Source organism: Carya illinoinensis, chromosome 10, assembly GCF_018687715.1.
Source record: "Carya illinoinensis cultivar Pawnee chromosome 10, C.illinoinensisPawnee_v1, whole genome shotgun sequence".
NCBI classification, from domain to species: domain Eukaryota; kingdom Viridiplantae; phylum Streptophyta; class Magnoliopsida; order Fagales; family Juglandaceae; genus Carya; species Carya illinoinensis.
In genome coordinates, this window is record NC_056761.1 from 12,880,461 (window position 1) to 12,908,149 (window position 27,689).

The 27,689-nt window shown below is 35.9% G+C and overlaps 4 protein-coding genes and 5 non-coding genes across 11 annotated transcripts; 7 read left to right on the forward strand and 2 right to left on the reverse strand.

Moving 5' to 3' along the window:
• Window positions 1-333: 333 nt before the first annotated feature.
• LOC122279329 (nuclear pore complex protein NUP98A-like) lies at window positions 334-2,014 on the reverse strand. Of its 2 annotated transcripts, none has more exons than XR_006229562.1 (3): window positions 1,874-2,012; window positions 1,633-1,708; window positions 334-1,479 (listed from the first exon to the last, which is right to left on the reverse strand). XR_006229562.1 is itself a non-coding variant. In XM_043089902.1 (3 exons), the coding sequence occupies exons 2-3, from the start codon at window positions 1,433-1,435 to the stop codon at window positions 676-678; spliced, it is 372 nt and encodes a 123-aa protein (XP_042945836.1). In that variant the 5' UTR covers window positions 1,436-1,479; window positions 1,874-2,014; the 3' UTR covers window positions 334-675. The 2 variants fall into 2 exon arrangements, 1 of the variants encoding a protein (XP_042945836.1); XM_043089902.1 differs by lacking the exon at window positions 1,633-1,708 and having other exon boundaries at window positions 334-1,022; window positions 1,411-1,479; window positions 1,874-2,014.
• Window positions 2,015-2,223: 209 nt separating this feature from the next.
• On the forward strand, window positions 2,224-9,879 carry LOC122279328. The gene is made up of 10 exons (XM_043089901.1): window positions 2,224-2,419; window positions 3,441-3,577; window positions 3,684-3,818; window positions 4,416-4,526; window positions 4,740-5,024; window positions 5,299-5,498; window positions 6,603-6,900; window positions 8,161-8,271; window positions 8,445-8,636; window positions 9,429-9,879. Exons 1-10 carry the CDS (start codon window positions 2,224-2,226, stop codon window positions 9,774-9,776), a joined length of 2,013 nt encoding a protein of 670 aa, XP_042945835.1. The 3' UTR covers window positions 9,777-9,879.
• An 857-nt stretch (window positions 9,880-10,736) lies between these two features.
• Window positions 10,737-13,853, forward strand: LOC122279858 (60S ribosomal protein L32-1-like). 2 transcript variants are annotated; one of them, XM_043090738.1, is made up of 4 exons: window positions 10,737-10,888; window positions 11,066-11,168; window positions 13,194-13,375; window positions 13,460-13,853. In XM_043090738.1, exons 2-4 carry the CDS (start codon window positions 11,079-11,081, stop codon window positions 13,587-13,589), a joined length of 402 nt encoding a protein of 133 aa, XP_042946672.1. In that variant the 5' UTR covers window positions 10,737-10,888; window positions 11,066-11,078; the 3' UTR covers window positions 13,590-13,853. The 2 variants fall into 2 exon arrangements, with proteins under 2 accessions (XP_042946672.1, XP_042946673.1); XM_043090739.1 differs by lacking the exon at window positions 10,737-10,888 and having other exon boundaries at window positions 11,057-11,168.
• Window positions 11,306-11,385, forward strand: LOC122280259. The gene has a single exon (XR_006229841.1). It is a non-coding gene; the product is annotated as a small nucleolar RNA U31b (small nucleolar RNA).
• Window positions 11,724-11,805, forward strand: LOC122280262. Its single transcript, XR_006229843.1, has one exon. It is a non-coding gene; the product is annotated as a small nucleolar RNA U31b (small nucleolar RNA).
• On the forward strand, window positions 11,908-11,984 carry LOC122280240. Its single transcript, XR_006229825.1, has one exon. It is a non-coding gene; the product is annotated as a small nucleolar RNA Z195/SNORD33/SNORD32 family (small nucleolar RNA).
• Window positions 12,587-12,663, forward strand: LOC122280242. The gene has a single exon (XR_006229827.1). It is a non-coding gene; the product is annotated as a small nucleolar RNA Z195/SNORD33/SNORD32 family (small nucleolar RNA).
• On the forward strand, window positions 12,772-12,857 carry LOC122280243. Its single transcript, XR_006229828.1, has one exon. It is a non-coding gene; the product is annotated as a small nucleolar RNA Z196/R39/R59 family (small nucleolar RNA).
• Window positions 13,854-25,087: 11,234 nt separating the features above from the next.
• LOC122278438 (zinc finger BED domain-containing protein RICESLEEPER 2-like) lies at window positions 25,088-27,324 on the reverse strand. Its single transcript, XM_043088626.1, has 3 exons — window positions 26,398-27,324; window positions 25,243-26,337; window positions 25,088-25,132 (listed from the first exon to the last, which is right to left on the reverse strand). The coding sequence occupies exons 1-3, from the start codon at window positions 27,322-27,324 to the stop codon at window positions 25,088-25,090; spliced, it is 2,067 nt and encodes a 688-aa protein (XP_042944560.1).
• Between the last annotated feature and the right edge of the window lie 365 nt (window positions 27,325-27,689).

Here is a 27,689-nt window from a genome sequence, read left to right on the forward strand (position 1 = left end):
TATTTTTAACTACATTATTATAGTCTATTAGTTAGAGCATTTAAATACCAATATGATTCAGATTGACTGGATGTATGATGCTTCAATTTGGTTTCATAGAATCCCAAATGAATTTGGGCGAGTTAGTGATGCTGGCTTCTAAAGCTAGACCACTTAATTTTAAAAAATGTAAAAGGAAAAAGATTAAAAAAATAAAAATTGAAGAAAGAAAAGTTGATAATGGGAACGCACTTGACGTATGTGATGATTCATCAACTGTATGTGAAGATATTTCACGGATGGAGACCTAATAGCAAAGTATTATGATTCAAAATGTAAGATGCCAACTACACATGCAGAAAAGTGAACCTAATATCCATAATAAGTTGTCATAATATAATTCATAGATAATATATTATACATGTTAGGATCCGATCATTCTATTTACATTTAAAACTAACATGATACATCTACATTCAAAACCAACCAAAAACTATTACAAGAGATACAACCCAATATAGACACAACAATATACGTACAATCCTATTATCTATTATCATTCTTCGAAGTTCGACCTCTTGCTTGTGAAGCATATTCTGTCTCTATTAATTTGTCCTTTTCTTTTTGAGTTTCATACTCATGCAACAATACAACATCTTCCCTCTTCCGAACTTCATTCTCTTTGTCAAGATTTTCTCAAATACTACTGATTGAAGTATATCTATCCAAATGAAGAATTGACATTTTGTTTCTCTTTGTACCAAAGGCTGGGGTAATCATAGCACCAAAAGCAGGCGTGCTTGTAGCACCAAAGGCAGGGGCGCTCATAGCACCAAATGCAGGAGTGCTTGTAGCACCAAAAGCAGGGGCGCTACTTGCACTAAACGCAGACTGACTTGTTGCACCAAATGGTGAGGAGGAACCAAATATGCTACTCCCAAATGCTGGTTGTGATTGTTGATTTGTGCTTCCAAAGGGACTTGCTGGAGTAGAAGTGGATCCAAACCCTCCAAAAGAAGCCTTCTGACCAAAGACAGAGGATCCTATAGAGACAAAAGTGACATCAATTCCAGTAGAATTTTACAGTAAAGAAGGAAAACATATTATTTATATAATAAGGCATTTTAGAAGAAGTAAAGAAGAAATCACTCTACTCTAATGAAGTCTACATCACCAATATTAGAGAATGGTCACTCAAGATATACAGGAGGAAAAAACACCAAGGTAAGAACACTAGTGCAAGGAAAAAGAATAAGCAAGCATCCATGTACTCAAAATTCAAGCAAATTACTACCTCAATTATTGTTTAATAATTCATTCAATTTCCAAAGAAGAAACTAATTCCTCGCCAGTGATGATAAAAAAAAAAAAAAAAAAAAGCTGCAGCACGAATAAATACTCAATGTCCTAAATTTGTAAGAAAATAAATACTCAATTTTCCATTCCTTTGCCTCATGAATTCATGCCCTTGTCCTTTCCTTTGATGTTTCCGTTCCGAAACTGAAATAGAAAAAGAAACCAGATCAAACAAAGAATGCAATGCGTCCGTCAATAACCAGGTACCCAAAGGCCCATTATTCCATCTTTGCAAACTATTATTATACAGCAAAGGTTGATACGTAATTGGAAAATTGAAAATTTTAGTAAATCAACCTTAAGAACTTATCGACAACGGACTCCGGAATTTGAAACCACTTCTGCTTTCAGATTGGATAAGATTTGTTTTATTCTGATGAATCGGAAAAAGTAAACTTTGAATTAAACCTAGTAGATTAAGCAGCAATCCGCGAACCCTAGTAGGAATACCAATATAAAGCCTTACACTGCCGACGAGATTGAAAGAGATAGAGAGAGAAAAGAGGGAACGTAGAAATAGGGTTTCAAAGGCTCGTACCGTCGAAACGTCGATATGTGTGAGCAAGAGAGAGCAGCGAAGGACGCAAGAGGAAGGGTTATGTTGCAGTAAGTCCTTTTGGCCTTTGGGGACAAAATGCCGTGCCGAAGAAGGAGAATGAAGCTTCGAGTGAGAGGTCTGAGGGAGGAGCAGAGATCTGAGGGAGAAGCGGGAGAATGAAGCAGCGAGGGTTTCAATTTCACTAACCCGTGATGTGGCTCGGACCGGGTTCGGCCACGTCAGGAGTGTGGAGTGCGTTTGGAAAACCGGGGGCTGAGTAGAGTTTTCCAACAAATATAGCCGCTACCCTTCCCTCGTGATGACCACTGAATATCAGTGAGCCAAGCAAAATGATGCAGAGAGCTGCACCTCTCTGTGCATCAAACTCACTTCCTTCGTTTCCCACCACTCTTCCGAGCCGTCATCTAATCGGAGCACCAATTCGTAACCGAACCACCACAACGTCTACAGCTTCCTACTCGTTTCGATTTCCCTTGAACCGTCTGCAAAATTTGAGACTTGCTCTCCCTACTCTTCATAGCACCGGTAAATTCAAATTCTTTTGAACAATTTGTCTTTTCTTTTTGTTTTGTTGTTGTCTTTTGTGCGGTGGGTTTTTGTCTTTGTCTCGTTTTTGTTGCCTGGAAACTCGGGAGATTGGTGAATAGTGAGCTTAATTAGAAAATTGTCGAAGTTTTATACTAATTCCGTACCCATTTTTTTACTGTATTTTTTTTGGACTAAATAGTTTTGTATATGATGGCACGCATAATTTTTTGTGCATTGGCTCTGGCTTGAGTTTAGTTGAACAAGTAGTTTGTCCCCGGATTGTTCACGATTCTGTCAAATTCAAAACATATGTTTTATGTACTGTTATCCATGTCATGGATTTCTAGAATTATTAAATTTAAATTTTTTTTATGATTTTTGCTAATTGCATGACTGTGTAGACGGCAGAGAAGAATAGTTCTACCCAATTTTGTATGTGTTGATTTTGTGAATTCGGTGTGCTTCACTTGAGCATCTCGACTCTCAAGGGATTGTTCAAATGAGTAAATTTGATGTATAATGTGGTCATCTTGCATATGTAACCTTTTTAAAAATATCATTGAGCCATTTTTTTCTAATGTAATTTTAGCGCGATCATGTTATTATGTGCAATTAGGCTTGAAATGATGTACTTGGGCCATGCCTTCTCTTCTTATGAAGAAGACTTATTGATTACCTATCAGATAAAGAAGTAGGCTTGAAATGCTAAAAACTTGTTTGATCAACATTATAATTTCCATGTATTTGATATTCATTGTATAATGGATTCTTTTTTATTTTCTGTTTGCCCTTTCAGCTACTCAAGAGGCGATCACGTTATTATGTGCAATTAGGCTTGAAATGCTGTACTTGGGCTATGCCTTCTCTTCTTATGAAGAAGAATAATTGATTACCTATCAGATAAAAAAAAATAGGCTTGAAATGCTAAAAACTTGTTTGATCAACATTATAATTCCCTGATGTGTTTTGATATTCATCGTATAACGGGTTCTTTTTTATTTTCTGTTTGCCCCTTCAGCTACTCAAGAGGCAGTTGAAACTTCTAAGACTGGATCAGGATTTGTTGAGATTGGATACATATCCAGCGTTCATGGGCTTCAAGGAGAGATTCGTGTAAAAACAAGCACTGATTTTCCAGAATTGCGATTTTCTGAGGTAAAACAAACAATACTTTTTAAAATGCTTCAGAAACTTTTTGATGTTAACACCATTCGTTGAGGACTCTTTACTATGTAGGGACTAATTATTGTTTTAATCTTAGCCTGGTATAAGATGGTTGAAGCAACAAATTTTGGGCCGAGAAACAGTTCAAGAAGTGGAACTGGTAGAGGGAAGAGGACACCCTGGTCAGAAGAGTTGGATACTTAGATTCAGTGGGATTGACACAGTTGATCAAGTGAGCTTTACCATAGTATCTTTTTTTAAATGTTACTTGTGTCTTAATTTATCCTTCAGATTACTCTCTCAGTGCATCTGCTTCTTTTTTTTTTTATTGAGTATGTATAAAAATTATCTGGAAGACCTTTTTAAATGTTGCTTGTGTCTTTTTCATGGATGTCTCTTGATGAAATTTTGTCGTCTGTTTGGGAAGGAGAAGGAATACAAGTTTGAGCATTCTTCCCAGAACATGCTAGATGGTTGAGTTTTCTTTGTAGTCTTCCCTTTATGCATTTCTTCATCAACCAACTTGTTTGCTTTGAGGAATGATAAATCTATGACGGGTAATTGTGAAAAGAGAAAAAGGAAAAAGAAAAAGCTACTTCAATTATTAGTGAATTCTCAGAATTACTGAATTCTTTTCAATCATTAACTTTTGTATTGTTCTTTAGTTGAGCCATACCATCAGAAAGGTGAGCCATGATAACATAGCTAGCTCTTCCGTTTCTGGCGGAAAATTAGAATGTTTGTTCGGTAGTAATCACATGTTTTATCATATAAAAAGCACACCTATTGTTCCTTTCTTCTTTTTAAAAAACAATTGGAATGTGTTCAGGCTAAGCAGCTTGTTGGGTCAACTTTACTGGTGAGGGAACATGATAGGCCGGAGTTGGATGAAGGCGAATATTATACTCGTGATCTTGTTGGTGTCAGAGTTATCCTTAAGGTTTGTGATTATTATGATGATATAATGATAGATTCCTCTGGGTCAAGAACTTTGTTTGTAGTCTGGTGGTTCTATTTTTTTCTATATTGTTTAGTCTTCTATGCTTCAGTTCCCTTTTTTTCTCTTGTATGTTGGTGAATCTTACCTTTTTTTGGTCATATCTTTTGGGAAGCTATTGATTTTTTCAAGCATCCATTATACTTCTCCTTTCAGGAAACTGGTGAATTTGTGGGAACTGTTGCTAATGTTTACAACTATGGGGCAAGTGATCTTTTACATGTCAAGCTTGATTCGTCATTAAATATACTGGATAAAACCGGAAAGCCAAGGCCAACAGAAACGGTGGTTTCTGATCACCTTGTGTGGGTACCATTTGTTGAAGCAATTGTTCCACATGTTGATATGAATAGAAGAGAAATCCAGATTACGCCTCCTAAGGGACTCCTTGAATTAAATTTGCGCTTTGATGAGAGGTCGAAGAAAGAAAGGCGGCAGCTTGTGAGGCATACTCATTTTTACAATACTACTTGTTAATTAAAGTAGTTAGTTGATACTCATTAATAAAAATCTCATAAAAAAATGGGAACTATACATTTGCCTTCTAGAATTTTTACAATGGAGGTATCTATATTGCTATTTAATTTAGACTATTATATATATATATTTTTTTTTGATAATTAATATATATATATATATATATTTTTTTTTTTCCTCATATTTGCACATATTGTGTTCTTAGAGTTAAGGATACTCATGTTCTGATGCAATTCAGGAATGGAAGGAGAGGAAAAAGTTCCAAAAGCGCCTCATAGCAGCAAAAAAGAAACTATGTGAAATGGAGCAACAACATGTATTTCATGGCTTTAGATTTGGGGAGAAAGCCCAAGGGAGGTTGCTTGCTGATCAAATTGTTGGTGTGAATTCCAAGTTGCTTCAATATGCATTGAAAAATATTGAGATACCCTCCAAGAGGTGAAGTTAATAGGAACTAACTACAATTTGTTACTAGATCATTAGATTTTTTTAGGATTTTTGAAGAACATAGAATTTTATCTTTCAAATTTGATACATTTTGGGAATTTATAGGAATTAGGTTATTGTATGAGGCACTGACATCATAGTAATCGTTCTCAAACTGGGTAATGTTTTTATGGGTCTGGTTGATAATCTGTTACCAATGTGATGCTTTTGATTGAATAGAGCCAGTTATCCTTTCTTGTACACATGGTTGATTTAGTTGTTTCTGTATCTTACTTGAAAATATCACATATATCTGCTAGTTCATCCTCTCTTTTGTATACATGATTGATTATGTCGTTTCTGTATTCTTATTTGAGAAGTATACATATTTCTGCTAGTCTACCCTCTCTTTCGTACACATGGTTGATTCTGTCATTTATGTTTTCTTATTTGAAAATAATACATGTTTATGCTAGCTCATTTTGATACGCCATACTGAGTGATGAATCTAGGTGGTGTATAGGATCCCACATTATTTGGGAGGGAGTAGTTATTGCTCGTTATAATGATTCCAATGGGGCTCAAGTTGTACCATTGACTAGTCCTTTTGGAGCATGGCCTAGATATAGCTTAGACCATCCCTTTGGGTAATGCACATTCATACTCTCTTTTGTAATGGTTGATTCTGTCGTTTATGTATTCTTATTTGAAAATTGTACATATTTCTGCTAGTTCATTGTTGTACCCCATATTGAGTGATGAGTGTAGGTGGTGATCCCACATTGATTGGGAGGGAGAAGTTCCTGCTCTTTATAATGAATCCAATGGGCCTCCAATGGTATCATTGACTAGTCCTTTTGGAGTATGACCTAGATGTGGCTTTGCATTGACTATTCCTTTTGGTGTATGACCTAGATGTGGCTTGGGCCTTTCCCTTGGGGCATTACATTCATCCTCTGTTTTGTACACGTGGTTGATTCTGTTGTTTATGTATTCTTATTTGAAAATTGTATATATTTCTGCTTGTTCATTACAATTTGTGGGACCAGGAGTGTCCTTTGTCTGACTTCGCCAGTAGTGTTGAACCTATTACTTTTACCTGGCTTTTTGAACCAGATGGAATGTAGCGGAGTTGGTCAGATCCTCAGAAACCGAGAAAACACGTACTCTGAAAATATCAGAGGAGTGCCTCACTTCTTCTGCAAGTAAAGAGAAGCTGGGTGTGAATTGGGCTTTTCAAGAAAGGGGCCTCCATCTCATGTCTAAAGGGAAATTGGCCATTGTTTTAGTTGTGAATGAAAGTGAGGAGCAAGCATGCGGCAGTGACCATGATCTTGTTGACTCTCAAAGCAACGAGACTTCACCATGTTCCCTTCTCCAGAAATTTCTTTGTGATGACCAGAGATTTGTAGAGGTGATACTCATTTTAGATTTCACTTGTTAGAGTTATTCTTAATCAAATTTTGCAAATTGAATAATCTATAATTAATGTGGTCTTTAATGAAAAATCTATGATTCATGTGATCAGGGATGAGGCCAAGGGGGGGCCCTTCCCCCCCCACACAAAAGGCTTGGACCAAAAAATACATTTTTTTTTTTGTGAATAGAAAATTAATAAAAAAAATGCATATATATTATAATCTTGTCTAATTTGTATATCTCCCTTAGTTTTTGATACTTTTATTTTTTGTTCTCGTCCACAATTCATAATTGGCACTGGCCAATGCTCTTAAATGGCCAGTTTTAAAGGGGTGCCTTGCAAATTGTCAATAATTTTTTAATAGATCTTTCTTATGTATCATCAAATTACAATTTGGTCTCATTTTAAATTTGGTGGTAACTACATTTTTTTCCTGTTTTATTTCAAGAAATTAAATTAGAATATAATATTCACTTTAGATTATTTCTCTTTTAAAGTTTGTAATTATCTGGGTGAAACATATTTAACAAAAAACCCCACATTCATTAGATAGCTGGCTATGTAGTATAGAATTGTGCCACTTAAAAAACTTTTAAATATATGATGCTACTGCTATAAATTATTCAGTAAAATACAAAACTTAGTTTATGGTTTACATATATACAAAAACTTTTTTATAATTCTTGTATAGATCGTTTCCATAATTCAACATCTTCTCTAATTTGCAACATATGAAAAGCTTAGATATAAAATTACTGGTATTCATGGAAGAAAGCAAGTTAAAAATTTATTTATTTTTCTTACTTTTTACTTGGTTTTTTTTATCAATTGGTTAAATGTGTTCCTAAGAATTTTCAGTTCAACTATTTATTCTAGACCTCAAAGTATGTGGCCCCTCCAAACTTATAATCCTTGCATGTGATACTTCTCATTATAGAGTTTGCTACCAATTCATGATCACTTTAGGTCCTATCTGTTTTGTTCTTTATTGCATGTAATGTGAGACTTGTGTTACGATGTGTAGATGGTTTGCTTTCATTCTCCAGTTTAAAATTTTAACCTTATGCTTCTGAATAAGAGGTGCAATTTTCACCATATCGATTAAATAATTGGAAGGCTGTTAGTATTTTTTTATTTTTTATTTTTTGGGGGGGGGGGGGGGGGGGGGTGGTGATGGGTGGCAAAAGCTATTTTAAATGGGCTAATCTGCAAATAAAGCCGATTCCTGGCACTGATGATTGGTGTCCTTTGCAGACAGAAGAACGTGCATTTGTGCCTGTGATTTTTATTTCCTCAGCCCGCGGAATTGAATCTTTAAGAAGGCTGTTCTCAGATAATGATTATTTTGGCTTTGAACCCCAAAAGGTCAGCATTTACCATTACATTAAGAATACCTCTTCATTATAATTTGAGATGTACTGGTTAGGAATGAACTCAATTGCAGAAGTATCATTTTTGTACTGGCAGGATATCAGCAGTTCCCATCATTATCTTTGTACTGCTTACTTTTCTCTCATATATTTTAATCCTCCTCATAGGTCTGGTATCTGGAAGAAGAGAAGCTACCAATTGTTAGCAGTTCACTGGAAGAACAGAACAGGCGTAAGATATTGATGAAATCTCCATGGGAAATACTCCAATCACCTGTTGGTTCTGGTGGTGTTATTAGCTTGCTTTCATCACACAACATTCCAGATAATCTTAGCAAAATTGGTGTTGAATACATCGAGGTCAGACATTTGTTATATTGTTCAGAATTTAAGTTGTGATCAATCTGAAAGTGGTGAAGGTCCAAGCCTAGTCTGTTGTTAAGGTCTCTAGGGGATTGTGCTTGAGGGGCTCTAAGACTAATTCCCACCTTCATTTGAGAGCTGAAGAGGGTAGTTATCATAGAGTGACACGTAGTTTCTACCTGTTGCTTTTTGTGGAGTAACCTTTTTTCTTTCCTGTCCTTTCCCCTTCGGTTGCTGAAACATATGTAGAAATAATTTAGATTTAAAAAGTCACATATGCCTCTAACTTTGCTTTTGAGTTGCAGTGAAGTGTAGGGCTTTATAGGTCACTAATGTTAAAAGAAATGATTCTTGAGAAGAATATGCACCATTTGAAATTATGTCTCGCTTTATAATGACATAGGCATGAGTGTGATCCACGATAAACCCATGTGGTTGTTTGAAACTGCTGTGCACATTATTGTTCATCTAATTAGGAAATATTTGAACAGTTGAGAAAACAATCTTGTCATTCTGATGAAATAGTTGGCTTTTTCCTTGTCAAATCTATAACTTTGGTCATGTTGGCTGGTGACTCTGGCATTGTGAACCGGAAATTAATGTGGAACTTTGTGCCGTGGGGATTTCAATTCACTAATCTGAATTCGTGGTGGAGATGCATACCATACAATGTTTCGTCAACGTGGTGTGAACGCACATGTCTACATTAGGCTACATTCTTAGTCTTCCCTTCCCTTAACCACATGTTCGTTCCATCAATTTATTTCTCGATGCTTTATGTTTCTGCAGGTATGCAGCACCAATCAAAGAAACCTTGGCGTGAACACGCTTCTCCTTGGGTTTCTTACTACACGTGGAGCAGATCTTGGGATCCAAATACCAAGAGATGTAGAAGATTTTGAGGAGAGTTTTGACATGATTTTCTCGGTCAACTTTATGGAGAAGTTAACAAGACGGATTGATAAGCTCCAGTTCTTTGCAATACCAAAGCCAAATTCACATGTTGAGAAGGTTGACAAAGAGTGGGTTGATGTTGTCCCCTCATCTCCTAACTCATATGAGCTTTGCTCTTCAATTTACGGTTCCCTAAATGCCTGTTCTTTTGACAAGGTTTGTGTAATGGAGGTCACAGAGTAACTTATCAATTACATGTACAAACTTTATCACTTCCATTAACAAACGCAAATACAAACTCTGATATCTTTGGCAAAACAATTGAGTTAAACATGTTTTGGTTTTAGATATCGGTAGCGAGGAAATGTGGTAAATCTTGTCGCTTTTCCATCATTCTTGGGGTAAATGTTCACCATTTTCCTGAAAGATTGATGTTCAAATTAGTAATGTCCTCGACTAAGAAGTTAGAACCCAAAACAGGGTAATGGGGAAAAAAGAAGAAGAGAACATTAGAACTCCTAATCTCAATCTGGACACACAACATTGAAAGTAAATTATGCTATGGTTTTATGTTTTTTAACTGGATGTAAGCCAAACACTCTGTATACAAGTAATTTAAGTTGACGAATTAGATGAGTAATTATAGCATTTCATTTAAAATGTGGAAATTCCTTTTTAAGGAATAGAAAAGATACTAATTTTCCCACCTATAAAATATATAATCGAAAAAGAAAATAGAAGAAAAGAGTTGTTGGCTTTCCTTGTCAAGATTTACAACTTATCTAAATTCAAAACTTTCTTACACGTGGGTTTATAATTTTTTTCAACTTAACACATCTTTATACGTGAGACCCACGATCTTTTTTAATTTCCCATAAATAAATTTAAATTCATCTTAATATGAAAACATATCTTAAGTGGGTCCCATAAAAATCATTTCACCATATCAATTCATTATTATGGATAAAGAACTCAACTCATCTCAACTCGACTCAACATCCAAACGCTGTCTAGAGAAGAAGAAGTAATTCTTTAGAAAATTCATTGTCAAAAATTGAGGCCCAGGCCCAGTCTATTATAAATAAATTAATTAATTAATTAAAAAAAAAAAGTTGAGGCCCAGTCTGGTCTCAATTTGGAAAGTGGACTACTTCTTTATGCGGTCCCAAATACGAAGCACGAATAAGCTCCAAACTACGTCTAGAGCTGGCTATCCTGATTCCCAAACAGACCCGTAAAATCTGATGCCAAATTCGCCAGCTCCAAAAACCCTAATCCGTTAGCCCGTCGCTTATATATACTGGAGAAAAGCTTCAGTGCCGTAAGCTCGGCGGCCAAGTAAACCCTGCTTCTCTGTAATCCCCTTTCCCACCCTCTCTTAGTATATTATTACAGCATCTGTTTACATTAACCTGTTTCGGTTCTTCAGCGTCTAAGATTTTTTTTAATTTTTGTGTTTGGAGTTTCGGATCTATTCCAATTTGTTCAATTCCGAGCTAACAAATATTTTTTCGTGTTCATAATTGTCTCAGAAGGTAAGAGAAAATGGCGGTGCCGTTGCTGACGAAGAAGATCGTGAAGAAGCGGGTCAAGAAGTTTAAGAGGCCCCAGAGCGACCGCAAGATCTCTGTCAAGGTACGTGCGAAACACTCAGATCAAAGTCCCTTCTTTATTGCTATTGTTTTTGATGGGTCATGTCCAAATTATGCCTGGGGAGTTTTTCCTTCTTTAGATTGAGTACGTATAACTATTTGATTAGGGGTGTATTGGGTGAAAATGATGATAAGTTTTGTCGCCCCAGTCTTACTTGCATCTCATGATGCAGGATGGTGATGGACATTTTATCTGATTCTAGTAACCCTTTTTTAATTAATGTTATCTTGTCTGCACTATATGCACAAGTATCCTCTTTTTTCCTTACATCTCAAACAAACCTTTTATTTTTTTCTTCCCTGCTATTTTTTTTTAGAATGGAATCACCGGGATTCGGTGATGAGTTTTGACACCAGTGTTCCATGCTTTATTTTTATGCTATGCGGTGAATCCGTTTTCAACTCACGGACCCCATGCTGTTTATGTTTATATTATGATACTGTTTTTCAAATATTATTAGAGTTTGGCGTTTAAAGTTCACGCTTATCAAAAAAATTATTAGAGTCAAGCCTTCTCACAGGCCTTGAAAAGCTCAAGGGATATGATGCTACCTTTTGACACCCAGTCTTACTTGCATCCATTGGTGCGGGCTGGTGATTTAAATTATATAATCTGATCCCTCTGTTTACATATGTTTTTGTTATTTTTTTTATCGGTTCTGTTTACATATGTTGTTAATCCTCATTGGAAACTTCTTTGGAATAAAGGTCTAATTTATGCAACGAGATATGATGATGCCTAACCATCATTTCTGCAGTTTTATGATGAATAACAACATGCACTACCATCTGATCTCTATTGCATATTTTGGATGCATTGTTTCTTCAATCAAATATTTGTTAATTGTGAAGTATTGAATTGATTTTTTTTTTAAATATTTTTGTTCTGGTTCTGTGAATGTATTTCTGCAACCAATGATGCAAAATGTTCATCGTTTTTTATTTCTTATATCTCCAACAAACCTTTTATCTTTTCTTCCCTGCTATTGTTTTTTTAAATGGAATCACTGGGATTCAGTGCTGAGTTTTGACACCAGTGTTCCATTCTTTATTTTTATGCTGTGTGGTCAATTCGTTTTCAACTCACCGACCCCATTGTGTTTGTGTTTATGTTTATGTTATGATACTGTTTTTAATATATTATTAGTCTGGCGTTTAAAAAAGTTCACACTTATCAAAAAAATTATTAGAGTTAAGCCTTCTCACGGGCCTTGAAAAGCTCAAGGGATATGATGCAACCTTTTGACACCCAGTCTTAATTGCATCCATTGGTGCAGGCTGGTGATTTAAATTACATAATATCCCTCTGTTTACGTATGTTTTTTTTTTTATCTGTTCTGTTTACATATGTTTATTAATCCTTATTTGAAACTTCTTTGGAATAAAGGTCTAATTTATGCAACGAGATATGATGATGCCTAACCATCATTTCTGTAGTTTTATGATGAATAACAACGTGCACTACCATCTGAGCTCTATTGCATATTATGGATGCATTTATTTCTACAATGGAATATTTGTTAACTGTGTAGTATTGAATTGATTTTTTTCAAAATGTTTTTGTTCTGTTTCTGTAAATGTATTTCTGCAATCAATGATGCAAAATGTTCATTGTTTCTGACTTATCTGTGATGATCATGTAAAATATCACCATCTTTCGGCTGAGATTGCAGTTTTATTTATTAATAATCCTAAGGTTTATTGTTATTTTATTATAAATCTGGTAAATTGATTGTTCCAAAGTAAAGCAATTGTTATTTTGCCCATGGTATCTGATGTCCAGACTTTATACATTGTTGTGGCTGGTCATTTCGTTTAAAGGGGCATAGATTGAATTACTTACAGGTCTTGCGACACAGTGAGCCTGAGAAATTTCTCATTGGCTTCCTGTTACTGTTTCCCTGTTTACATTTTAGCTTTGATATTATTAAAACGAAAGTAGAGCTCCATTCGGTTTTGATTCAAACTTCTTTCTATCAATGATTTTGGTGGCATGCATCTTTGACAGACAAACTGGCGCAGGCCAAAGGGTATTGATTCTCGTGTGAGAAGAAAGTTTAAAGGATGCACGCTGATGCCCAATGTCGGCTATGGTTCAGACAAGAAGACTCGTCATTATCTACCCAATGGCTTCAAGAAATTTGTTGTGCACAATGTCAAGGAGCTAGAGCTGCTCATGATGCACAACAGGTAGATGAAAGCTGCAGCCCTCACTGCAACTTGCTCAGTTTTTGTGAGTTTGTGCTTATTTTTTGTGTTTTTATGCTTCTTCAGGACGTATTGTGCTGAGATTGCACACAATGTCTCCACAAGGAAGAGGAAAGATATTGTGGAAAGAGCCGCCCAACTTGATGTGGTTGTGACCAACAAACTTGCCAGGCTGCGCAGCCAGGAAGATGAATGATTTTGAAACCCTTGATGTCTTGCTTGATATGTTTTTGTAGTGAGCTTTTAGCAGTATGTACTTAGAAGTTAGACATGGTTTTAAAAAAAAAAGTTATCATTATGGGTGTTACGTATCTTTTTACTTGTCAAAAAAAAAAAGTTAGACATGTTTTCATCATGGGCCTACTGTGGGTGGATACTTTCTAGTTCATGTCATGCTAGCGGACACTTTCGTTTCGATACTAACGAGATTTTTACGTAATCTATTCTGCTTTTGGTGCTTTGTTTTGTTTGAAACTACTAGTTTATATGTTTCCGCGTTTCGAGCATTGTTGCCTTAAGTTTTGTCGTGTCGGAACTCAAATTTTCCTCCATGAAATTAAGATTGAATAGAAATTACCAACTACAGTAGGAAAATGTTGAGGATGTATGGTAATTTTATTTTTGAACTAAAAATGTTTTATGGCGAGATAACTATGTACTTTGATAACCGATCATGGAACAAACAGTAAGGGTGGCGTGCGGTGGACTTCTACGAACAGACACTAAAATAATAAGAAAAACAAAACAAAACAAAAAATAGTGTCAAAGGTACGTTGATAAGGGTTACTCATTACAAGAATTCAATAAATAGAATGTAACAAACAAGTCTTACATTGCGATCATTAGGGGACGAGCATGGGTAATGGTTTCTTAATTTTATATTTTAAAATACATCATCAAAATTTATTATTTCTATTTTACATATTGATTTTTACCATATATCATACAATCACCTTATCTATTTTTCATCCATATCATTTAAATATTCTTTTTTTTATTATTTTTTATTTATTTTAAATATTTTCTCTAACCAATTTACAATGTTCTCATATATTTTAATATTTACAATATATTGGAAAATGGTGGTGATGGTCATCCTCTCCATGATCATAAGCTGGTGTCCACTTATGAAGCTGTTTTATAGATTGGTTCTCGACCCAGTTTGCATGATAAGGGCTAGTTAAAGTTTTTATGTGATTTTACAATTAGTTAGCTTATGGTATATAGTTTTTATTGGCTTGGTTAGTTATTGGCAGAGTGTGAATATTCCTTTTGATCATGAGCCATGCCTTATATAGAGCATTACAAATAGCAATCTTTTGCTTTCTGTTACATTCGATTTGATTTATTTTTCTAAATGAAGACGACACAAAGTTCTTCTCATTCCTAACTTTTCTTTCAATTTTCTTTCTGTCAAGCCTGGTTATACCAATTCTTACATGGTACCAGAGCAGTGATTCGTATCAACCATGACTACAGACAATTCTCCAGCCCCTAAAAAAAAAAAATCGTTTTGTCAACGTCAATGATGTCACAAATCCTTATCGACTTGACCATGGGGACAATGCTTTTGTTTCTCTTGTTTCTGAACGTCTCAATGTTGATAATTACACAACTTGGTCTCGAGCTGTGTAGAGAGCTCTTCGAGCCAAAAACAAGTTGGGGTTTATCAATGGTGAGATTTCCAAACCCACTAACCTAGGTGATCCTTTACTTTAAGCCTAGGAACGCGACAATGATCTTGTAACTTCGTGATTATAGAACTCCATTTCTCCCTCCATCAAGTCTAGTAGTGCTCTTGTGGATGATGCTTCTGTGGTCTGGACTGAGCTGCAAGAACGTTTAACTCAACAAAATGGTGTACACATATTTCAACTAAAGAAGGCATTGGCAGGATTGCAACAAGAGCAGGATTTGGTAAGTGTTTATTATGGGAAATTGAAAACTCTTTGGGATAAACTCAATGTGTTTGATCCATTACCAGACTGTAGTTGTGGCAAGTTGAAGATCCTTTCGGATAGGTATCATAGGGACTGTGTCATATAATTTTTGATGGGCCTTAGTGATTCATACACCAACTCAAGAGACCAAATCATGTTGCTCGATCCCTTACCTTCTGTTGGAAAAGTTTTCTCCATGATCTAGCAACAGGAGAGGCAACATCTCATGCTGAGTAGTTGTCGCTCTCCTGACTCAATGGCTTTTGCAATAAAGAAGCTCCATTCCACTTTCAAACCAAATGTCAAATTTGGTCAATCCCTTAAAAATAGACCCTACTGTACCCATTGTCACCAACCAGGCCATTCCTTAGAAACCTGTTTCAAGGCAGGAAATGCTGAGACACCTACTTGTACACATTGCCACATGAGTGGCCATGTAGCAAAAAAAAATGCTACAAGTTTCATGGTTACCCCCCTGGGCACAAGCTTTTCAGTAAAGGAAAATTATCTACCTCATTCGCCAACTCTGCTACTGCTAGTCAAGTCGAAGACTTGAGTTCAAGAGTTGGTTTGACGAAGTAGTATTAGCAATTGCTCCATCTATTACAACCACAAGGGACTCCAATGATGCCTTCATCCTCCACCAACTCAACTAAGACAGATTTTCATCCCTTTGCTAATGCAGCAAAAGCACCAACAATGTTTGGTAATCCCACACAATGTTCAATTTTCCTTCCAAAAACCTTAATATCTATTGAAACCCTTTGGATAATCTATACAGGTGTTACAAACTATATGGTCTGTAGCATTTCCTTTTTAACAAGCATCACTAATAAGGTTTCTTACTCTATTAAAATGACAAATAGTGATGAGACACCTGTCACACACATAGGCACAGTCGAGCTTGGAAATCACATTCTTTTGAAAAATGTCCTATGTGTACCATACTTCACATTCAACTTAATTTTAGTCAAGAGAATTGCAACCTCACTTTTTTGCTGTCTAGTTTTCTTCTCTGAATCTTGTTTCCTTCAGGATCTTTTGTCTTAGGCAATGTTTGGGAAGGGTGAAGTGAGGCGTGGATTTTAACATTTGCAGCAAACTGAAGTGCCTCCAACAGCTCTTGTTGACCACCTTGCCAAATTTTCAAATACAAATATCTCTGTTTCAGCTTCTATGTTTAGCAACACTTCTCTACCAAATCTTTGGCATTATAGACTTAGCCATACATTTTCTAGGATATCTTTGATTAAGGATTCTATTGTTAGTACTGAAATTTCTAATATGAATGAATTGCCTTGTTGCATCTATCCAATGGCCAAACAACATTGTCTTCCATTCCCTGTCAGCACATATACAAGCTCTAGAATTTTTGAAATTATTATGTGTGACATATGGGAACCCTATTTTGTTGCTGCACATGATGGATCCAAGTACTTCCTCACCATTGTTGATCACTTTTCTCGAAGTACTTGGATCTATCTTCTCGAAAACAAAATCTCAAACTCGTCTTTGCATAGAATATTTTTGCAATCTTGTTAAAACTCAGTTTAATGTTCAGATTAAGACCCTAAGAAGTGACAATGGTGTAGAATTTGATATGAAGGAATTTTTTAATAAGAAAGGCATTATTCATCAAACAAGTTGCATTGAAACTTCACAACAGAATGCCATTGTAGAATGAAAGCATCAACATCTCTTAAATATTGCAAGAGCCCTCAGGTTTCAAGCTAGTCTTCCTTTGAGATATTGGAATGAATGGGTCCTAACTATTGCATATATTATCAATAGGATTACCTTCTCCCTTGCTACAAAACAGAACCCTTTATGAGTTGCTTTTCAACAACCAACCCAACTATGCACATATGAAAGTCTTTGGATGCTTATGTTTTGTATCAACAATTTCACATGGCCGCACCAAATTTGACTCAAGCCAGAAAATATGCTTTTCTTAGTTATCCTTTTGGTGTGAAGTGCTACAAGTTGTTTGACCTTGATTCTAAAACTGTATTTATCTCGAGAGATGTAGTTTTTCATTAAACCAAATTTCATTTTCTTAAAATCCAATCTTCTAACTCAATCTAAGAATTCTTCACCACTGATGGTTGTAGTCCATTTCCAGATTCACCACTATCCCATATTGTTCAACCTGTCATTAGTCCTTCATCTCCTTCTCAATCTCCCAACTCAAATAAATCTGACCTGTCCATCACCTCCACTACCACTCCAGATCCTGTTTGTATTCTTAAGTTCTATTCACCTTCCTCCTACTCTGAATTTGCACCTATTATAGAAGATCTTGCTCTCATTCCTTCTCCCATCTACAAGTCAACCAGGGTTAAAAACGCACCTTAGTACTTGCTAGATTTTCACTGTCAACAGGCTCACTTCATCTTTAAGCCAATCTTTGGCCAAGCAATCCTCCCTCTTTTTAGAAACTGTTTTTCCCTTAAAGAACTCTCCGTCTTATCATCGTTTATGCCCTACTTTTGCTGCTTTTTTTGTTCTATCTCATCTCAATTTGATCCTGAAACCTATGAACAAGTTGTCAAGGACTCGAGATGGTGTGAGGCTATGCAGGTTGAGTTGGATGCTCTTGAACTGAATCAGACATAGACAATGACTGATTTGCCACCTAGAAAATAATCAATTGATTGTAAGTATGTCTACAAAACTAAGTTTAATTTAGATGGTACAGTAGAAAGATTAAAGGCCAAACTAGTGGCCGAAAGCTATACACAGCAGTAGGGAATTGACTATCATGAGACATTTTCTCCTGTGGCCAAGATGGTCATAGTTCGTTGTCTATTGGCTTTTGCAGCCATGAATGATTGGCATTTGTAGCAATTTGATGTGAATAATGCCTTTCTTCATGGAGAGTTAGAGGAAGAAATATACATGTGTAAACCACCTGGCTATGCCAAAAGAAAACGTGGGCAGGTTTGCAAACTCCTCAAGAGTTTATATGGCCTCAAATAAGCATCTCGATAATGGCATGCTAAGTTTTCAAATTCCCACTTTCAATATGGTTTTTAACAATCCAAATCAAATTATAGTCTCTTCACAATGTTTGATGGAGATGTTTTCACAGCTTTATTAGTTTATGTAGATAATATAGTGGTTGCTAGCAATTCTCTTGATTGCATTAGTTCTCTCAAGAATTTCTTGAATAGTCAATTCAAGATTAATGATCTTGGTTCACTTCATTATTTTCTTGGGATTGAAGCGGCTAGATCTACTCAAGGGATCCATTTATGTCAAAGGAAATATGCCCTTGACATTTTATCAAACTCGAGCACTCTTGGATCCAAACCTACAAAACTTCTCGTGGACCAAAACCTAAAGCTTAGCAAGGACTCAAGTTCCCCTCTTCATGATCCAAGCATTTATAAGAGACTTATTGGAAGACTCTTGCATTTAACCATTATTAGGCCTAATATCAGTTTTTCAGTGCAAGTATTAAGTCAATTCATGTCTCAACCTACTGATGTTCATCTGCATTCTACAAATAAGGTTTTAAAATATTTGAAAGGCAATCCAGGTCAAGGGCTATTGCTTTCATCTTCTTCTCTTATGCAGTTGCAAGGGTACTGTGATTTAGATTAGGCTTCATGCCCAAATACAAGAAGATCAATTACAGGTTTCTGCATCTTTCTTAGAAATTCACTTATCTCTTGGAAGTCTAAAAAGCTAACGGTTGTCTCTCGTTCATCAGCAGAGGTTGAGTATCGAGCCATGGCAGCAACATGTTGTGAGTTTACTTGAATCAAACAACTTCTTGCTGATCTCCACATCTCACATTCTAAGGCTGCCATTCTTCACTGTGACAGTCAAGTAGCCCTACACATTGCTGCAAACCCGATTTTCCATAAGTGTACTAAGCATATCGAAGTCGATTGCCACCTTATTAGAAACAAAATCCAAGAAGGGAGCATTGTCACTGCATATGTTCCCACTCATTCTCGATTGGCTAATATTTTTATTAAGGCACTCTCTTCTATAGTGCTCAATACTCTTCTTTCCAAGATGGGAATGGTAAATCTCTATTCTCCATCTTGCAAGGGCTATTGAAAAATGATGGTGATGATCTTCCTCTCCATTATCATAAGCCGGTGTCCACTAATGAAGCTGTTTTACAGAATCGTCCTTGACCCAGTTTGCATGATAAGGGCTAGTTGAAGCTTTTATAATTTTACATTTAGTTAGCTTATTTTGTCTTTTGCTGAGGTGTATAGTTTTTATTTGCTGGGTTAGTTATTGGCAAAGTGTGAATATTCCTTTTGATCGTGATGATGCATTGTACAGAGCATTACATATAGCGGTCCTTTGCTTTCTGTAACATTCAATTTGATTCATTTTTTTGAATGAAAATGACACAAAGTTCTTCTCATTCCTGACTTTTCTTTCAATTTTCTTTCTGTCAAGCCTAGTTTTACCAAATATCTCTCCATCTTCAATATCTTCATCACCTAAAAAGTGATGTCAAACAAAAAATCATTAATGGTGATAGACTCTGAAAATAGTTTTAGTAAACAATATTTGTCATCTTTTTTTTTTTTTCTCCACCCAAGATAAATTTTCCAAGAATTTATCAGGAACCAAACAAAGTCTAAGTAAGACTAGCAAAGCAAATATATATCAATTTATTTTAATCTTAGAACCTAGGAAAAAAAAAAGAAAAAAGAGGAGAAAACTAAAGCACGCATATTTAACACCCAATAATAGCAAACTCAAATTTTATTTCTTTATGAAATCCTGAGGCCCTGACGTCCTAAACTTTTCTCAAATTTTTAAGATTTCTGGTCAAGAAAGAACAACAAATAGGAACCGTAAAGAGCTTTTCGTCTAAATTGAAACAGCCTAAATCGAGGACCAACAAAGATTGATAATGAACTTTGCTATGCAGGCACAAAGGCAACACAAAGGAAAAGCTGGCACCATATAAACAACGGGGGAGTAGATGAAATTATGCTAAAGTTCAGTAGTGAGGAAATAAGCATTCACATGAAATAAAAAATGAATTAAAAATATAACATGTGTGAACAATGTCCTTTAGTTGAAGCGGGATCATTGTAGTAAAATGAAAAATGAAAAATGAAGATGAAATATGACATCCAGCTCATTTTTTAACAAGTTTCTTCATATTTTACAGATATCAGTATTTTACATCATCCATTGGGAATGCTCTTAGAAGTACAAAAGCTATTGCACATATGGAAAGTAAAGGACAATTTTCTCCAAACTCATATAAAGAATGACACAGATTTTTTCAACTCGGTTGTGGATCTCTTTGCAAATTTATGGGCATTCATGGTCGTGGTTTTTTGCTTAGACATATTACTTTGAAAAAGAAAAAGTGGATGAGGAGGAGAAGAAGACATGCTGCGGTTAGGGTCAGCGATGAAAGGGATTGAGAGTTGGATAGCGAGAGGGATTGAGAGAGAAGAGATAATGGACAAAATGAAAAAATAATATTTTTTCCATATATATTGGCCCTTATGCAGGGTAAGCGAATGAAACCAAGGCAGGTAGGTAGTCCTACCTGCCTCTTGCACCCGTTTCTTACTTTTTAAGAAAAGCCTGCCCGTTGGTTTGCTTTGGCCGAACGAGTAGCAACCCCAAACACACTTAAAGAGGAAAAAAGATTGGGGTCAGAAGGGTATAAAATCAATTTTCACACTAGCCAATGCTAATGTGCCAAGTAGGCAATCTAGAAAAACACAGTATGAACCCACATCCACCTGATCCCGTTATGTTTCCTCCGAATCTCTCTCCCTCTCCCATCCCTCTATTTCCTTCGAATCTCTCTCCCTCCCCCATCATCTGCACTCAAATCCAAAAGAGAAAACCCTCTCTCCACTTTCTGCTTGATCCCACACTACGAACAAAAGGAACGTCGACGATGAACAAAAGGAACGTCGACGAAGAACAAAAGGAATGTTGTCCCTGCTCCCATGATGACTCATGTTGGATGCCGGCAAACTTAGGTATTTTCTTCTTTGCATTTTCTTGAGATTAAGTTTTTTTTGACTGGATAATAAATTTGAAAATGGCATCGACAAACTTAGGTATTTCAAATGCATACCCATTGTAGTGGATTCTTGAAAATGACGATATTTGGGGTTGTAAGTCATGATCATGCCTCTAGAATTTGATAATGGCACAACGATCATGAACAAGCGTCAAATTTCAAATGCATACCCATTGTGCATTTGTTTTTCTTATAATCTAATCACACTATTTACACGAAAACCTGACCTACTTTAATGACATTAGCAACTGTATTATCAAGAGATTTTACGTATTTATGATCTTCATAAATTATAGCAACAACATCATAGTCTGAGGTGATGTATCTTAAATTTTCGTAAAAATTTTGTTACACACAACACTCACATCACCAATTCATTAAGATGGCAACTTTAAAACACAAGCTTGTGATGTTCGTACATACCCTTTGAAGCCCCATTCCTTTCAAGCTCTCTATAGGAGATCACGATGTGCACATGAATATCTACGTGATAATATTACCTGTGTTGTATCTTTCAAGTTAGGAACTTGAGCATTTCTGTTTTGTATTTTAATTTCACTGTTCTTTATACAAGAAGATATACTCACCAAGTCTATCTTGTAAACGATATCAAGTTGCGTGAATGATGAGGACATCAAGAGATCATGTTGAGATTTTGGACAATTCTAATTCTAGCCCTGATGAAGTTGAAATAATTGAAGAGGATGATGAGTTGAACTTGATAGGAACATGCCTGAAGAAGGCCATACAATGCCATCTTCATATGTGGAGCCGTATGTAGGGCTAGAGTTTGACGACGTAAAGGATGCACTTAGTTGTTATGACGCCTTCTCCAGACGAATTGATTTTAGCATTCAAACAAATCATACTCAGTTATTAGGCATAGACAAATTATTAATTGGTATAGAGTATGTATGTTCAAGAGAAGAGTTCCGTCAGTATAATCTTAAACTTAAAGAGAAAGTAAGACCTGAGGCTCTAGAAATAAAGTGTGGGTGTAAGGCAATGATGACAATAAAGAAGAATGGAGGCAAATAGGTTTTGACCAAGTTTGTACTCTAGCATAATCATAAGTTGTTGACACCTCAGAGTACAAGTTTGCTTTATAGGCATAGACATGTGACACTGGCTCAAAAAAATTTAATAGACACGTTAAATGAGTTAGGGATACCAACATGAAAAGTAATGTTTGTTTTGAGTAAGAAGCACAGTAGTGATTATAATATTAGTTGCATTCTTAAGGACATTTGGAATTATTTGGTCAATTTAAGAAAGTAACTTCTTGAAGAGGGAGACACACAAAAGTTATATAAGTACTTTTTGGAAAGCGAACGTAATAATCCAGGCTTTGTATACTTGATCTAAGTTAATGCAGATTGACTGATGGGAAATTGTTTTTGGGCAAATGATAGATCACGAGCTGCATATTAATATTTTGGGGTTGTTGTACGTTTGGCGCTACGTACCTAACGAACCGGCTCAAAAAAATTTAATAGACATGTTAAATGAGTTGGGGATACCAACACGAAAAGTAATGTTCGTTTTGAGTAAGAAGCACAGTAGTGATTATAATATTGGTTGCATTCCTAAGGACATTCAGAATTATTAATTATTTGGGCAATTTAAGGAAACAACTTCTTGAAGAGGGAGACACACAATAGTTATATAAATACATTTTGGAATGCGAACGTAATAATCCAAACTTTGTATATTTGATCTAGGTTAATGCAGATGGGCCGATGGGCCGATGGGAAATTGCTTTTGGGCAGATGATAGATCACGAGCTGCATATTAATATTTTGGGATTGTTGTACGTTTGGCGCTATGTACCTAACAAATCGGTACAAGATGCCCTTTGCCCCATTTATTGGAGTTAACCATCATCATCAATCTGTGATATTCAGATGTGTGTTATTGATAAATGAGACAGTCTAGTCTTACACATGGTTATTGAAAACTTCACTAGAAGTAGGGCTGTAAACGAGCCGAGTTCGAGCGAGCCTGGGGTGTGCGAGCTCGGCTCGTTCACTACTCGAGTCGAGCTTGGGCTCAGCTCGTTTATCAGCCGAGCCTAGGAGCGAGTTCGAGCTTGGCTCGTATAGTAGGTAAATGAACTCGAGCTCGGCTCCAGCTCGATTATGTTAACGAGCCAAGCCCAAGCTCGACTCGAGCTCGGCTCGTTTATGTCAAAATCCCACTAATTAAATTATTTATATAAACATATAAAATTATAAAATTAAAATAAATGCATCAATACAGATAACAAATTAAATACAAATTTACATTAAGAGTATTATGGTTATGGACTTATGGTACAATATTAGACGAAGCTTTACATCTTAACGGAACAAGTGAATAAAAAAATTAATTACAACAATAAATTATGAAATAATATACATTATATTTCAAAACAAAAAATGGGCTGTCAAATGACAAAGTCCTCAGTCTTCATGGAATCATGCATGGAGCCAGCCAGAAATCTTGACATTGTTGCCCTGCATACACTAATACACTAAAAAAATTGGTGTTATTTTTAATCCCTTGCTCAAGTACCAACTTAGCAATACTGTCAAGGGATATTCCACAGAAAATGCAAAACTTAATTTGCCGTGAAAAATCAATATCATATATCTAACAAGTTACACAATACAATTATACAGGCAATATCATAAATAAATATGTGCATTAGGGATTTAGACAAGTTTTGAAATCTGATATCACCGTGACAGTCACATAAGTCAGCAAGTTCCCAAAATCTGATAGAAATATGTGCATCAGTGATTCAGCCAAGTTACCAAATGCATTATGCAGTTACCACAGAACAGATCCAAAACAACGACCCAGCAATAGGCAATAGCCAATAGGCATGACTCATATCAGCCAGACAACAAACTGTGAGGTAGACAAGTTGACAACTTCAATGGGCACACACATAGAAAATACTCAAAACTGAATACTCTCATACCAGCCACAAAATATCAATACAAAGTAGATACAAAATGCAGTTTGAGACAGTTACCAGCCACAGGCCCACAATACTCTCATTCTCATACCATTGGCAGTTACCAAATAAGTTACCAAAGAAGTTACAAGTTCATAACAAGTTACCAAAGTTCAACAAAATCAGCCAGACAAACATATAGATGGCCAACTGCAGTGTCCAAAACAGATGTTCACAACAAGTTACCAAAGTTTGAAATTAATCTCATTCTTCTAACTGCAGACTGCAGTTACCAAAATTTAGGAAATTCACAATGACAGGAAGTTACCAAACTTATACAAAATCGGAGTTCACCATGTCAGAAGTCAACAAGTTCCCAAACTTGAACAAAATCACCATGACAACCTGCACACACTGATCCAGTAAAAAAACATTAATATAATTTTTATTCCCTTGCAAAATTACTCAAGTACTTTTAACTTAGTAATATTGTCAAGGCATGTTTGCAATGCAAAATTTAATTTGTCATTTAAAGTAAATTAAGGAAATCTGGATGGTGAGGAGTTAGAACTTAGAAATTACCTGAACTATCATGACTCATATCATCCCAAACAAAATCAAATAGAACAACCAAACTGTCCAAATATTACAAAGTAAACTGTCCAAATATCATATAGCAAATAATATAGACTAAACAAAAAAAATCAGATAAAACTAGAAAACTGCCCAAATGCTCCATTTTTTCAACATGCTCAAAAAACAGAATGTAAGTTTGTATGGGCCTATTGCTGTGGCAAGAGAATATGAGTTTCTGATGGAACATCCATCTATTGACAAGAGAAAAACAGTAGTTAGTATTTTTGTGAATAAATTAATAATAGTAAGTATAAAATAGTATAATAGCAATAGGCAATTAAAATAAATAAAATACACTTACAGAATTTGTGGATGATCTTTTAAGCCCATATAGTGCTCTAACCCAGTCAGACCCACATAACAACATCTGGACAGTTTCAATCTTCAATGAAGCTCTATGAGGATCAATGACTCTGCCTCCTGCGCTGAATGTTGATTCTGAGCTAACTGTGGTAATTGGAGTAGCCAAAATATCTCGGGCCAGTTTGGACAAAGTTCGAAACTTGAGACTATTTGTTTTCCACCATTCCAAGGCATCAAAACTTGCATCTGAACCCTCTTCACAAATATAAATGCTCTCCTTTAAATAATTGTCCAGTTCTGATTTACTAAGTTGCACGGTATCAACACTTCTAACAAAAGATTTAAATAATGACTGGCCACTCTGCATGCTTCTCCCAGTCCCAACACTTGAGGAAGAACCAGATACATTCATTCGAGCATTATCTTGCTCTCTTTGTGCCTTAAGAGTTGAATTGTATTCATGAACATACTCATTATATAACTCAAGCAACACAGCAGACACATGATCAATATTCTTAACAGCCTCCGGCCCGTGATAAATTAAAGGAAAACAAAACTGGATCAGAACCATTTTGAATCTAGGATCTAACACCACAGCAATTGACATCAATAGATTACAATCCCCCCAATATTTGTCAAACTTAGCACTCATTTTTCTTACCATTGATTTCATGTACTCATTCTCATCTCTACTCTTCTTACCTAAGATGTCCTTCATTCTCCAAACTTCAGAAAGAAATAAGTTTGCTGTTGGGTAATCACTTCCAGATACAATATTGGTGACTTCATTGAAAATAGCTAATAGTTGACAAACATTTTCAACTTGCCCCCACTCTTCAACAGTTGGAATCCATTCAAAACATCTATCTCTATCACCATATCTAGGAAAAACTTCTTTGAACTGAATTGCAACATCCAACATTAAATAAGTGCTGTTCCATCTTGTAGGCACATCTAAAATCAGTTTCTTTGAGGGCAATTGTAACTGTTTTGCAATTTCACTAAACTGTTTTAGCCTACTCTCCGATGCTACCAGATATTTTATACCATCTCTAACACAATCAACAATATCCCTAATCTCCCCAAGTCCATACTGTACAAGTAAATTTGTTATATGTGCACAACAACGTACATGAAACAGTTAGCCACTTACAGACAGTGTTTTCTTCAATCTAAAATCATCTTTCAAGATCAGAATGGCAACATCATTAGAACTAGCATTGTCAACAGTAATTGAACTAATTTTATTCTCAATCCCCAAACTTTGGAAACACTTTTCTAAAGCATCAGCAATAAGAAGGCCAGTATGTGGAGGTGGCACATTACAAAAGTTCAAGACACGCCTCTGAAGGTGCCAATCAGAGTCTATAAAATGACATGTCACTACCATATATGAAAGTTTTTGACAAGAAGTCCACATGTCAGTTGTGATATGAACCTTATTCACATGTTTAAGCAAAGCCCTTAACTTTGTCTTTTCATTCTCATTAGTTCTCATGCATTCTTTCTTTGCAGCAGCCCGAGACATTTTTTCCCAATATGGAGTGTTTGCACTCATGAATCTATTAAATACCACATGTTTCATTAAAGAGAATGGATATTCATGGTAAAGTATCATATGAGAGGCAAGCTCTCGGACCCTATTACGATCATAGGTAAAGTTTGAGACAGTGAAGGCACCATCTGCCTCCTTAGACTCAACTGCTAAGACTTTTTGTTTTTTCTTAGACCCCATGTATGGCAAACAAGTCAGCAGGTGCCTACATAATGTAGTGGTAGAACTTGAGCGAGAAGCTTTAAATATAGTTTTACACCACTTACATTGAGGCTGTTTAACCCCATTGCTATCAACTTCAACAAAATCCTTCCATACATCAGAAGTCCTCTTTCTTTTTTTTCTTTCATAGGCTACTGTTTGAACTTCTGTGGAAGGGCCCTCAGTAGACACAATATTAGGGGCCTGAGAATTTTGGGCAGTGTCTCTATCATTATCAGATATGGCCTCTACTAAGCTAATCCCAACAGAGTTTTCATTTTCATACTCCTCTACCGGATCAACATCATTAACTGGATCACCCATTTGGAGGGATCTAATATTTTGTAAACACAAAACTAGAAACATCCAATAAGCATGGGATCACAGACCAGAAATCAAAACAACCTTTCAACTTGGTGGCTCAAGGTGCCACCAGAAGGCAAGAATACTAAAAGATGTTAAAGTCGAAACAATTTCACAATAACAGTTTTGTTATACAGCCCTGCCTTGATGGCTCAATGTGCCTCCAAAAGGCAAGGCTGATATAGTTGATTTAATTCAACTAAAACAGATGTTAAAGTCAAACTAATTTGACTTGAACAGTTTTAGTATTCAATCTTGCCTTAGTGGCTCGATGTGCCTCCAGAAGCAAGGCACCTTAACAACATAAACATAGAAGAAACTAAATA

Excerpts from the sequence above, each read along its gene's own strand:
- LOC122279329 (XM_043089902.1), bottom strand. The coding sequence starts at position 1,435 with ATGAGGCAAAGGAATGGAAAATTGA. Across the intron at positions 1,023-1,410 it reads GCAAAGGAATGGAAAATTGA|GATCCTCTGTCTTTGGTCAG; the intron begins GTATTTATTTTC and ends TTGTCTCTATAG.
- LOC122279328 (XM_043089901.1), top strand. The coding sequence starts at position 2,224 with ATGATGCAGAGAGCTGCACCTCTCTGTGCATCAAACTCACTTCCTTCG. Across the intron at positions 3,578-3,683 it reads CAGAATTGCGATTTTCTGAG|CCTGGTATAAGATGGTTGAA; the intron begins GTAAAACAAACA and ends TTTTAATCTTAG. Across the intron at positions 5,025-5,298 it reads AGAAAGAAAGGCGGCAGCTT|GAATGGAAGGAGAGGAAAAA; the intron begins GTGAGGCATACT and ends GATGCAATTCAG.
- LOC122279858 (XM_043090738.1), top strand. The coding sequence starts at position 11,079 with ATGGCGGTGCCGTTGCTGACGAAGAAGATCGTGAAGAAGCGGGTCAAG. Across the intron at positions 11,169-13,193 it reads ACCGCAAGATCTCTGTCAAG|ACAAACTGGCGCAGGCCAAA; the intron begins GTACGTGCGAAA and ends CATCTTTGACAG. Across the intron at positions 13,376-13,459 it reads CTGCTCATGATGCACAACAG|GACGTATTGTGCTGAGATTG; the intron begins GTAGATGAAAGC and ends ATGCTTCTTCAG.
- LOC122278438 (XM_043088626.1), bottom strand. The coding sequence starts at position 27,324 with ATGGGTGATCCAGTTAATGATGTTGATCCGGTAGAGGAGTATGAAAAT. Across the intron at positions 26,338-26,397 it reads GATTGAAGAAAACACTGTCT|TATGGACTTGGGGAGATTAG; the intron begins GTAAGTGGCTAA and ends TTACTTGTACAG. Across the intron at positions 25,133-25,242 it reads AAAGATCATCCACAAATTCT|ATGGATGTTCCATCAGAAAC; the intron begins GTAAGTGTATTT and ends TCTTGTCAATAG.